The sequence below is a fragment of the Megachile rotundata genome, chromosome 9, assembly GCF_050947335.1.
Source record: "Megachile rotundata isolate GNS110a chromosome 9, iyMegRotu1, whole genome shotgun sequence".
In the NCBI taxonomy this organism is placed as follows: domain Eukaryota; kingdom Metazoa; phylum Arthropoda; class Insecta; order Hymenoptera; family Megachilidae; genus Megachile; species Megachile rotundata.
In genome coordinates, this window is record NC_134991.1 from 16,287,610 (window position 1) to 16,300,795 (window position 13,186).

The window sequence follows — 13,186 nt, forward strand, 5'->3', positions numbered from 1 at the left end:
AGACACACGTTCTCGGTCCAGTGCAAGGAAAAATACGCGGGAATAGAAATGGTCCGCCAGCTCGATTCGGCCTAGGATATTCAGACTTTACGCGTGCCCCCGGTTTTTCGACTCGCAGATATTTTTCCCGGGTCGCTTTAAAACACGGGAAAATTGTTGGGCCGCGAATGTGATCGAGTAACGACGGTTTCGACCCGGGTATGACGGTGAATCGACGGAGGTCATATTTTCGGCAAACTATTTTTTCGAGCTCTGGGTACGCGAACTGAAAGCAGGAACCACAGTTTCTCAACGTCGAGTAACAAATCTTGAGAATAGCTCGCGAACGAACGCGCTGCTGGATAACATTCCTATGCAACGCTTCGCCTACGTGCATCTACGGCTCCGTACACGTAGCGCGCTCGACAAATTCCGCGAGAGTATAATATACGCTCGCAGAACTCCATATATCACCGTCGCGATTCCGCTCACCTATACGGGAACTTCGATACGCTTTCGATGTAGCGCGATCGAACGCATTTTCCGGTGGCTATGCGTGGTAGGCGGTGCGTAGGAAGCGTAATTAATCCAAATAAATCTACTTCGACGATATTAATTTCCAGCCGTTTACCGGTAGACTCTCGTCGACGCGTTTCGATTCGCGATTTATAACGCGCGCACAGATAATCGCGTCTTACCGTGAAACAATGATCGACAATTTTGCGAACGAGGACCCGAATTGTACGACTCGTGTCTTACGTCGCGCGAAATGTCAAAAAGCATGCAACGAGAGCGTCGTAAATAAAGAAATGGACGACAAAAATGGCAAAGGGAATGCATCTCTGAATTTTAACGGAGTAATCTCTAAAGTACCGGAAACGTGGCCATTTCTATTATGCATACGCTTTGCGGAGTTTGTAAAACCGAAAGATCCACGCGTGCAGGCTACCACGAGCTCGACGTAATCGACGAAAGTAAACTTAACGAAGGTAGAGGCAGGATAGGTTGGTAGGCGTTGGAATAAGCAGCGGAACGGATATCGTTATTCGTGGAGCGATAGGTTGTCAGGAAAGCGTATAAATATATTTAGGGTAGTGCATCGGTCGGAGTGGTTAAGGGAAGGATTCGTCGTGTATCCTGCCAGGTCTATAGGGTAGCTAGTCCGTCGGTTTGTGTACGGCTGCAATCGATTACTCGCTTTATTTCGCGTGAGCCGTTGGGATCTCGGCAAGCTGTGTATTATTACGTTGGTCGTTGCTCGTGTGGGTGAACACGAACCCGTCGCGTCGATAGGTGTGCGAGTACGCCTGCACTTTGGGATATCAGAGCTATGCTTGGCCGACTGGCGGTGGTGGTAGCGCTAGTAGCAGTGGTAGTGGTTACGGTAGCGCGATTCGTGACATTACGTGAATCGGTAGCAGAGACACACGATGTGTTATAACATCGATGGATACGTGGCGCGGTACGGCATGACCTGGTTGCGTCGGATGGGTTTTCGGATTTTAAATTTGATAGGATACCGATCGAGAGAAAGCGAACACGGATAAACTGCAATTTTTACCGTGTCCGAGGACACTGTCTCGTTCGCGTGCAGTACAGTTGCGCGCGTATTTCTGGCTATTTGCATTTCGTTTCGGATCGCTCGAACACGCGGCCGAACAATGTTAACGTATAGGCTATTATTCGTCGAACGAAATGAACCAGCAATGTCGCTTTATGATTTAATAGCGAATTCAAAAGTTTGTCACAAACGAATCGCTGACGCTGTAAACGCGTTAATCCGCGCATATATCGACGCGTGTCCAAATAACATGGATCAAAAGTCATACGAACCCGTGGGAAGAACGCTGTTAACCCGCGTTTGAAATGCCAGTATCGAGGAAGGTCGTTACCTTTAAACGTTCAAAAGCAGAGCCACAATCATGCGTTTTTTAACGCTAAGCCAGGATCTTTTATCCAATAGTTAATTGCGGCAACGCATTCAATTAACTCGCGAAATTCAATTTGAAAATTCAACAGTTAATAATCTCGCAGACCGCGGTAATCTGTAAAAGCATCAAATGAAGCTTTCAAAATCTAGGCAATTGAACAAATGGATTTTCCGAAAATGTACGCAAATATCGCGCGTTGTCGTAATTTTAACTTTAAAGCAATGTCCGAATCGTTCTGCAACCCATTTTTTTTATCGAATACCAATCGATACGCGTAAAGGAAATAGCCGTTCCCTTCTTCAAACGTATTGCGGCGATATCGACGGTGCCTCGTATTCCTGAATTCGCCATAATTTTCTACGGCATCGTACATTACGTATACCATGGAAACAAGTTCGCTTCCCGGCTGTTTTCTCTTCGCGGAAAAACAACGATTTCGCCACGAAACTCCGGTACCGCGAATACGCTGTTACTGAAACATTCATGATCCCCGTAAAAATCTGTGTCGAATATGCATCGGTTTTACGCGGCATCGAACCGTTACCGTCGTTGTACGTTGCTTTTCGAACAGTTATTTGCAAAGCGACGAAAAAACGAATTGTTTTTTCCTATGCGTCTTTTCCCGATCTGACTTCACAGCGTAAGAAAATCACGAATCGCATCGATCTTTTCTCAAAAATTGCTTTCTCCATAGGATCAAAGTTATCCGACCGAATTGCGGTCGATGTTCGATTTTTGGTAGAAACGAACGATAATAAACGTACCGCGTAATTGTCTCGGAGCATCGATCATCGTTCGCGTCGCGGCTAATGAGAAAGCATAGTTTTAGTTTCCGGTTCGTTTAATTGTTACGGACGCGCGCGTCGAGCTGGAAAACAAATAGCCGTCAAGCTGGACGGTACATTCTGATGTCGTTTTCCTTCCCACTCGTGTTTTTTTTCTTAGTGTTTTTTAATGCGTCACGCGCGTAGATAGACCGGCGAAAAATCTGCGAGCATAGTCGCGTGTACTTTCCGCGTCGACGGACGATTCCGCGGCACGATTCTCGTCGAACGTGCGCGGACTGAGTAAGTCGCATCTCGTTTCGCGCGTGTAATTTACTTAGTGTCTGGCGCAGCCGTTATTTTTCATAACGGCATTTACTTGGTAACCAGGAATCTGCGTCTCGTTGTCTCGCAACAGCGTTTGCCCGGGACCGCGACGTGCAGCGAATTTTTCTGCCTCCTCTGGAAAGAGAAGCTTTTCACCCCGTTTCGTTTCGGGTGCTCGAGAAATCCGCGTGTACGAACGAGAAACATTTAATTGTTCATTTTTTCCGATAACCGGAAGATCACCGACATCGGGGATCAGAGGTCCGCGCAACCTTTCTGTTTCACGCGGCAATAAATTTGCGCGATACTTTTGTTGCGCGGTTTTGTACCGGTAGTATGTGCCAGGCAAATATTTCTCAGCGTTGTCGCGCGTGAAACGAGAAATTTAATATAGTCGGGTGAACGTCTCGCGTAAAGTATGATTTCTACGTGTTACATTCGCTGGTGGAATGCTTGAAATGAAACGAAGACGACGAAATTTATCACGAATTGTAAAGCATCGTGTATACGGAATGTTCGGAAAAGGTAACTTCGACCGGTAACAGAATACGCGGAACGTCTACGAGATTTCAAAACAATAACTTTAAGAGTTGCCTAATCTTCGCTAAACTCTCGATAAACTAGGGAAATTTGTGGAACAACGACGTATTACGCGTTTAGACCGATACCGCGAAAATCGAATCAAACTTTTGCGGTCTGTGGCAAAAATTTATCGTGTCGAATACCCTGCATGCGTGGGTAGTATATTCGCGAAGCACGTTTAGCGCAAGATCGGGTTCGTAAATCATCCGTGTGACGCCTTTAAAAGCGCACCGAAACGAGCTGCCGCCGTAGAATTACCGCGCATCCGTGCGTCTTTTATAAAGTGAAATTGAGCATTTCCGTTAATTCGCGATAATGTTGCTTACTTTTCGAATTTAAACCGGCTCAAAGAGGATTTAGGATTTTCTTAATCGAAAGAGGGGTAGGGGATTGGGTGGAGAACGTTCGCTCACCGTCGGTGTGTACCCGGCAAACCACGGCCAATTAGCCGGAAGCGCATTCAGACCATTAACTCGAAATGAATTCGCGTTTAGGGTTTGCTCGAAGCGCGGAAGGTCGATCGGTAAACCGATCGGCAAATCCGATTGCCAAGACTGCTCGGCCGTGGATTATTAAACTTATCGATCCAGGCCCTGGTTATCTTTGCTTTCAAGTTGCTTCTAATCAAGCTCGCGTCCCCTTGTCCTCGTAAATCGTTCCTTTCTTTCCGATTTCGCGATTACCTGGAGCATTTCCGTCGATACGTTTCCTGGTCCGAGCTCTCCCTGAGATCGTAGTCCAGCTTTGCACGACGCTTCCCTTAACTGAATTCGAATTAGCCGTTCGAATTGGTATCGAGTATCGTTAGGAAACCGCATTATATTCTCTCGGGCGCGATAGAAGCCTTATGGAGTATAGAGAAGAATAAATTATATTCGTAACTACCGCGGCTGATAAGCGTGTCGAATATGCGATTACCGCGAGTGGTGAAACTTGGCGAAATTTTTTGTACGTTCTCATCGTCGATGCAGTTTCGATACGACGTTGTTATCATAAATGTAGCGATGTATAATCGATAACGAGCTGCGCAATTAGGAACGCACTTGACGTTCCATGTTCGATCATTGTTTTCGACGTGTTATTTACGAACGAAAATTAATGGTTGATTATGAACGGTCTGGTTCCGATAGCGTGACGCGCCGATAAAAAGGGTATTTCGTTGCGTTAAAACGGGTTTCGAATAAAAATTGAAAATACACGTTTTTAATTAACGCTGATCCCCAAAGAAAGAAATTTGTAACCTCCTTTAAAATACCAACTTCTAAACGTGTCACGGATTTTCAATATCATTTTAAAGCAGATTGTACGCGGAGAACAGTCGATTGCCCTTTTCAATTATTCGTAGAATTCGCGTGTAACGAGAAAACTAAAATAAAAGAGAATCGGTTCTTTGGCAAACGAAGCTGCAACCCCTGAACGCAAGCAATCGCAACCGGTATTCGCTGGCAGCGATTACGCCGCGGCGGAGACCATCGTCCCCATGGATCTTTCGATCTGACCGTAACTCGTTTTCGTGGTTAACCGTTTTTCCAGAGATTCCGGGCAGATGGAGGCGGCATTGTCCGCACGGGACGATAATGTCTGATCCTGGATGTAATTTGGTGTCCGAGGGACTGGCCGGAGAGAACGGAAACACCGTGTCAACCGGAAAATGCGTCTGCGGACCACCGGTGCTTTGGTGTCCGGATGAACCGCGCCCTTACGTTTACGCCACCCGACACGAGTGCAAGCTCAATTTGGTCGCCAAAATGGGCTACGGTAAGTTGCAATATATTTCTAACTTCTTGCTCGAAACTTAGATCCGAAAACGTGACGATAAGCATTAAAGGTGATCGCAAATTGCCTATGATACGTTTGTAAATATTTCTTCGACGGTTAAGTCGTTTAATTTACGTGCAAATTCGATCGGGGACGAGTAACGACGAGCAACGATAAACATTTTACGAAACGTACCACGAAATTTGTCAAAGCTTGAACGAAACATTGGAAACGTAATGGACGAAAGAATCGTTGTTTTCGTTTTGCTTTTTTTCTATTTGCTTTTATTTCCCCTTTTTTGCGATATGGTACGCAAATATCGGACGCGTCGATATTTCCATACAATGAGGAAAGTTGATTTTTTGTCGCGCACAGAGGCGGATCGATATTACGCGGTAAAAAAGATTTGAATTTCAGAATGTAACGCGAATAATCTCGTGTATAGTCGAGCGCATAGCTGTTCAACGCGTTGTTTGCATTTCACGGGGATATCGGAAACGGTAAGTGCGGGATAGCCGTAGAAAATCCGGCGCATCGACAGGGCTGTGCATTCCATTCTTTTTTAATAACGCGCGTGTCCAAAGACAAATTGTCAATTTAACGGCGATATCGCATTCCGTCACCGAGAAAAATGTTTCTTCCTCGAATTATTCGATTTGCCGTGTATCGGCCGGACGAAACAAAGAACAGTCGGTATTTATTTACGTCGTTTTCAACGATAAAGCGTTTCGCGGCTGAAAGAAAATGAGAATCGTTAGAGTGGATAAAGTACGCGAAAGGAGAGTAAAGTTAAAATAACGAAACTGCGGCAGTTGCCCGTTAATGAAAAGAAAACATAAATAGTAGGAGAAAAAAAAGAAAGAAAAACAGCGGTGACTAAAAGAAACGAAAAGGTCACGAAGACGAGAGGGATACAGGGCGACGTTAATGAGAAAAAGACATAACCAGGGGTACGTCTCGTGACTCGTGACATAACTCTCTCGTTCTTTGCCTCTTTGTTTCCGATTAAGCCGCGTAACATCGGTTACATGATATTATACGCGAAACGTCATCGCGATCAAATTATCCCGCTGTAATTATCTTCGTCGATCGTCGTTAAAAATCCATTCGACACGCGAACGCTGTCGTCGAGGAGCAACGATTTATCGTAGCCTCGATTCCGCGTAAGATCAATTGTACGTAGTAATTACGTCCGGCATTGTTTGCCGGTATCAAATATTGGATATCGAATAAGCTCACCGATAATCGTAGTTCGAGACCTATAACTATAATAGTTGAAATTATCTCTCGAACAATTGCACACGCAGAATCGATAGTTAGGTCGTCTTTTCATCGAGCCGAACTTTCAACAGTCTATTCCAGCGTACTTTAGCGTGGAGCGTGTAACGAAGTTGTTAGCGAGCAAGTAACAAAAGTAGTTACCTGCACCGGTGCAGAAAGTTAAATTCGATTCGTCGGGAAAAGTTTAATCGTGTACGTACTTTGAAGGTAGGAACCAGACGGATTGTTCTTTTGCAGAGTTAAGTACACGACTAACATCTCTAAACCCGACAAAGGGAGGAACAAAGAAGAGAATGACAAAACTTTGCTTCGGCTTGTTTCTCGATGATAACTTTCGGATTAAAAATCTTCAAACTTTCCCGGTATTCCCCCGTGATTTTTCCTGTACGAACGATATTATATGCGCGGTTCAACGCACGCCCGATAAAAAGTGCCATTCGAAATTTATTACCGACACCAAACTTCTACTCGAACCGTGGAATTATTTAACCGCGAAGTAACGAGGAAACGATGAAAAACGCTCTTTCGTTTGGACAAAACGCACTCGTTACAATTCACCTAATATCGCACGTTTTATCATCCTTCTCTCGACGCGATCAGAACGTTGCTTTCCTTTGTCACAAACGAACCATAACTTTCCTACAACGCGAAATACGGCTGTCACGTTATACGAGGACAAAGTAGAATATACGTTTCCGAACATGAAAATATGTTTAACGCGAATCGTAGCTACCTCGACATTTCGTAGAGATTCTCGGAAACCGTGAAATCTCTGTGATCCGTAAAAAACGATATCGACTACCGGATCACAGAGACGACTACCAATAGCTAGCCACCTTAAACACCGCTTCTCGATCATTCGCTTCTATCGAGCCGTTCTCGATCGAATAAACGAGCTTCGACTCTGCTTGACCCGTAGGCTGGCGTAACGGAAGATGGACGTAAATACCGATATGATTATGCAATTCGCGGTCATCGCGCTCGTTCGAGAAGATAAAAATACATCCCGTCCCAGTACCGTTTCGGATCATACATTCTACGACAAGATCGAGACCGGAGGGGCCATAAAACACGCGACTCACCGATCGTTGACTCGAACCACTGCAACCGCAATGCATCTTTAGATTTGACCCAGAAACGATCCATGGTCGACCGGTTTCCCTAGCACCGTTACCGTCTCATTGTTCTCCGCGTATTTCAGATTACTCCGTTTTTTGTCCGAATCGATCACGTGTTCGGAGGAATGAATTCGAACCGTAAAAAATAAAGAGGAGATAGGACGTGCAGGAACAGGTAGAGAAGCATAAAATACGCACACGCGCGTATACGCGCGAGAAACCACACCGTAAAGCACAGCGATACGTATAGGTTTGTACGCGTAAATACGGGGGAAATTACAACGTAAAGCACGCTAATACACTCGCGTAAATATAGCGAAACACAACGGTAACCGCATCGCAAAACGTGTTAATAGACCCGCGTACACACGACCAACCACATAGGGAAACATGCTAGTATACGCGTGTACTGAACGCGCATGCTCAACCAGAGGAAGAACCACACCAGAAAACGCACTGAACACTGTTTTCACGCGCGCACGATATGGGGAAACACAAAAGTGTAATCTGTAAAAGGCCAACTCTGCACCCGATTGTACTTAGTGTATCTGCAAATTTTCCGCCTATCAAATTCTCAAATCACTCGACTTCAGAATTGTAACTTTAATGTGTATGTAGCTACATCCCCCCTAGACCTCTAAATCTCTGATTCCAAGATCCCCAAATTTCGAAGGCAATTGAGAAATTTGGAAATATCCAAAAATCCCTGAAATGCGCGAACGGGGAACCTCTGCTCTTTGTTAATATAGCGAACATAGAGAAAATACACTGTAGGGGAGCAGATTTGCTCTCGATTGTACACGCTACCACGTGTGGTAGCACACACCCGTTAACTGTTTGTTAACTCGTACCGGTATAATCGACCAATTTTCAGCGAACTCGCGTTCGAGCGGTAACAGAGGAAAAACGAAGCGGCTCATTCCTTGCTTGCCCAAACAATTACTTTTACTCGAACCTGAAATTATTCTGTCATTATTTCATTACGATCTTTAATTTTACCATTAAATAGTTGCGTTTATCGAAACTCGTGGTACTATAACTGTTAAGAGTAAGTATAACGAGAAATTTATTTCAGTTTTTATGCTTTTGCATGACGTTAAAAAATAATTATTGTGCCGTTACATGAATTGCTATAATTTTTTAGACTTGTTTTAACGTTTAATAGTCCGCGTGTGTGATATATTATAATAGCATACGACACAGTTTTAACGTTACCGTATGAAATTTGCCAGAGATAATTCGAATAAAAACAATCGTTTTATGATTTTAACAATTATTTCGGTTTTTACTTGTTTTCGTATTACAATATTCATTCAGTTATCTTTTCCGCGTCATCGGTTAATGTTTCTTCGATTAAATTTTCGCGCGATAGCAAGATAAATGTTTAAACACTGCGCGGATGGCTTTTAAAGCGAATAAATCGTAAACGAATAAATTATTTCATGAAAGTATTCATTAAAAATTTTATTTTGTCAATGACATCTACGTGTCCATTATGCCGGTTTAATCAGATTAAAAACAGTGAATTGAAAAGATGGCAAATGCATATTCATACGGTCGAACAAACTGAAAAATATGCTAAAAAGTGACGAGGTATCGGATTTCTCGGTGACTCGGTAATTGATTCCTTTACGGAGTAAAGCAAAATAACGTACGAATTTTTCAAATCTCTTCAAATATGAACAATATTTTCTGAAAATTGAACCCGATTTTTCTCTGAAGGAATCAAAACGCTTTCGAAGAGATGTTCCCGTTTTCCTAGCGAATTTGAAATTTTCAGTTCAGTCGGAAAAGGTCGATCATCATTACCACAATTTTGGCTATTTTCACCGAGAGTTCGATGGTTAGATCGACTTTATAACAGCTACAGTTTCAGTTTATATTAGTCCATTGCTTCGGTTTCATTTCCTGTTGTACGTTAACGTTCAGTTGTCACGTTTCTCTGTGGAAACTAACTTTGAAATTGATCGGTATATACGGCGTCTAAACGACTATTTAAAACTTTTGTTCCATCATACATTCAAAGCTTTCGTCATCCTTCCGTCGATGGAAAGACGTATAATGAAAATTTAACTACGCTTAACATTTAACTACGCTTAATATTTCAGTGATTTTAATCGTAGTTTTAAAATCGCCGGTTCTATTTTACGATACAATGGAAGATTGTTCGCGTTTCGCTCGATCTGCGACGTTTGCTCGTTAAACGACAACAGTATTTTTCTCAATAATAAAAAATAATACGGACGTGGATATTGTTGAGAGATTGCAGTACATTCATGGGGTACTTTCTTTCGTGCGCTTCAACGACCAATAACTTCATAATTGGGTCATTACACGACACTTTATTGATCGCAAGATTCAATTTAATCCCTTTCGAAGACGTGGTCAGGTATAAGTACACACCACCACGTACCTGCTCCGCGTAGAAGATGATATCGCCGACTACAATAACTTGGTATTTAGCTAATATCAATAAAAGAACTCCGTTATCACTGCAATTTCCGCGTAACGCACTGGCGAAATAATCGTTATTAGCTAATAACAAAGTTCTTTCTGGACGATTCAAACGAAACGCTGTAAAGTGAATTTATAATTATAACTCCTTTGTTCGCTGGAAATTAACGAACACGACTAGTACATGCACCGTGAAAATTATCATAATTAGTAATATTAGCTTTCGTTTAAAAAGAAAAATATATTTCAAAAATAGAAGCTAGCGGAGCAAATTTGTAATCGTAGCTTGCTGCTAACTTAAAATTAACGAATGTACGCGATGGTCTGACCGTTGCATTTTTCATGTAACGCTCGTTGTTGGTAACGGAACTTTTTTGTTTTATAAAAAAAAAAGAAAGAAAGCGAAATGGAAGTCGACAAAGCGAATTATGAAAGTCGTCGAACGTGGAAACCATTCAAACAGACGGTTGATCAGAACGGATAGCAGTTAGGTATGTGTCCGCAAATATTAATAGCAAATATCACGATGGCCGTCCGAGGAAGATTAGTTAGAGGATTTCGTGGTCGATACTTCCGGATAACTTTACGTTTGTTTAGGATTCGCGTCGCTGTTGCGCAAAATTTACTTCCCATGTTAGCCGTTCGGTAATCCATTCAAGTATTTGCATAATAAATGCCCTCGGATGGATGAAATATCGCGGTGCTCGAGCACGAGTAAACTCATAATCTGCGATGTACCGATCGGAACGGTTTTGCGCGGACACGCACCGACCATGATACCGATGGATGCGACCAAGACGCCTGTTATTGTTAAACGTTGACAAACACTTCATTCGGAACAACTCCCTTGGCTTTTAATAACTTCGGGACGAGTTAACGAATAACCCGGTTCCGTCGTTCGACGATCAAACGGTTCGTGCGATGTCGGCGGTCTAAGCATATCACGAAGATTACGTAACTTCATCGGTTGTAGTTGATAAACTTCTGTTTCAGATGACCTCTTTAATTCCGGAAACATGGTGAGCGACGACGTTGAAGGTGAGTCACTTGTAATCAATTTCGAAAGTTTCTAGGAGGGAGTTTTAATTGAGTGTGTTTAGTATTCATCGGTGATCGTGTTTAACGGATTAAAGCGAAATTACGCGGACGCGCTTTCGTTTAACGAATCGTGCACCATGTTTTTGATTTCTCCCGAATTTTTTCATCATCGTGCCGTCCCAACGATAAATTGCATCGGCAAAAAACATACAAAAGATTTATTCCAGAGAGAATTATATTTCACGCTATTTTACCTGCGTGTCTATATCTTTCGGTTTTTCGTATTGTTGATTTTTGATTCGTAGACATTATCGATAAATTGAAATTTATTTGCATACATGAAAGAGATTTCGTTTCCGTTTACGTTGACGAACTCGTAAATTTTTGTTTTGTTTTCTTTTTCCTCCGTTTCTACGCGATTGCGCATCGATCGTCGCAGATTAATATCGTCGGCGGAAACTGGTCGTGTCCCCCTCTATATAATATCCCATTATCGTACACCTGATAACTGGGAAGGGTGTTCGACGTTATACGAGCAACAGCATTCAACGAAACGAGCCAGCGAAATGAACGACGCAAAAAAGATTATCGTATTTGATCGAGATCGCTTTATGCGCGGATTTATGATACCTCTAAAAGCAATATTTTGTCGCGTTACGTGTATCGTGATTCGCGAGATCGATTCTTTGACATGGTTCTTCGACGTTTCGCCATTATGAAACTTGGCGATTTTTAGCAAAAATTACATCGGGTCGACTCTGGTTCCAAACTGTCAGAGGGTGCGTTAGTACGATCCTAAAGAAAAAAAAAAGGACAGGATTCTAATTGGTAGCGTTATCCGGGCTTTCCGGGACATAAAAGAAGAAAGGAAAGATAGTTTGGTCGGTGTTCGGTCGGGAATGGTGGAACGAAGGAAAAGGTATGGCAGGGTGTCGCGTTGCCTCCCGTCGCATAAACGAGGAATTGAATTACACGGATAGACGGAGGGAAAACGTCGCGAGGGTCAACCAGACGGCAGTTCAGATCCAGGAGACGCGAGCAACTAATTGAATTTGGTAGGCGAGCGAGAGTAGAGCGGTTCACCTCCTGGGAAACAAGAACGAAAGGGCAACAATGGCGCGATAAGAACTTCCCTTTTTAGAGGAAGGCGCGTTAGCCTCTTTTAGCGCGGTACATTATGGCCAATGAGAGAAAAGAAGAAAACTTTAACGGAGAACTGGCCGAGCTACGAAAGAACGAAACTTTGCACCTTTGTGTACCTCGTAATACGTATCGACTACTTTCGCGAATCTCTACCCGTGACTATTCTCGTTCCTCTGGAATTACTGTCGAATTACTTTCGAATTACTGCGGGAAGACGACGAGCAATTTGTCGACGATCTTTCGGGAACGCGGAGATCTTTCGATATAATTTCCCTGAGGCTCGCGTTAAAAACGCGGCGAGTTTGTTGCGCGTAAAGTTCCCTCGTAAAATACCGATCAAGCGGAATTGTTAATTTCGCTGTTGCAACGGAGATCAGCACCGACGAGTACACTCGTATCTTCTGGTCAACGACTCTTTCGAGTTTGCACGGTTGAAAGAACTCTAAACTTTTACGATCTTCTAAGATGGTTAGGGATTAAGTTAAGCATAGTCGATAAAACGCGGTACGAGCGAAAGGGACGGGATTGGAGTGCGTGCGTTCAGATACGAGGGCGTGCGTGAGCGAGATTAGCGTAATAGATAGCAACGCGTAAAGAATCGCGAGAGTACCCGAGAGTAATTCAGACAAGGAAATAAGCGAATATTACCACTGTAAGGAGGGTCTAATGAAAAAGTTTTAAGAGGCGCACTCGTACCGCAAAGGATTAAATAACGTTTTCAACGCGAAATTGCGGTTAAGTTAGTGCGGCAACGCTGTATGATGCAACCCATTAGAACGATTAATAAAAACGGCTAAAGGTATAAAACCGA

General features: G+C 43.2%; 1 protein-coding gene across 4 annotated transcripts in view; it reads left to right on the forward strand.

Annotated features, from left to right (window-relative positions):
* The window catches only part of cmpy (crimpy), a 101,459-nt gene that overhangs the window by 12,729 nt on the left and 75,544 nt on the right, over positions 1-13,186 (forward strand). For 2 of the 4 annotated variants that reach the window (XM_012296082.2, XM_012296083.2), the window contains 2 exons: positions 5,117-5,341; positions 11,188-11,232. In XM_012296082.2, the coding sequence (XP_012151472.1) occupies positions 5,117-5,341; positions 11,188-11,232 (270 nt within the window). Of the gene's footprint in view, positions 1-3,498; positions 3,527-5,116; positions 5,342-11,187; positions 11,233-13,186 lie in introns of those variants that run through there. The other 2 variants (XM_076535311.1, XM_076535310.1) reach the window with 2 other exon arrangements.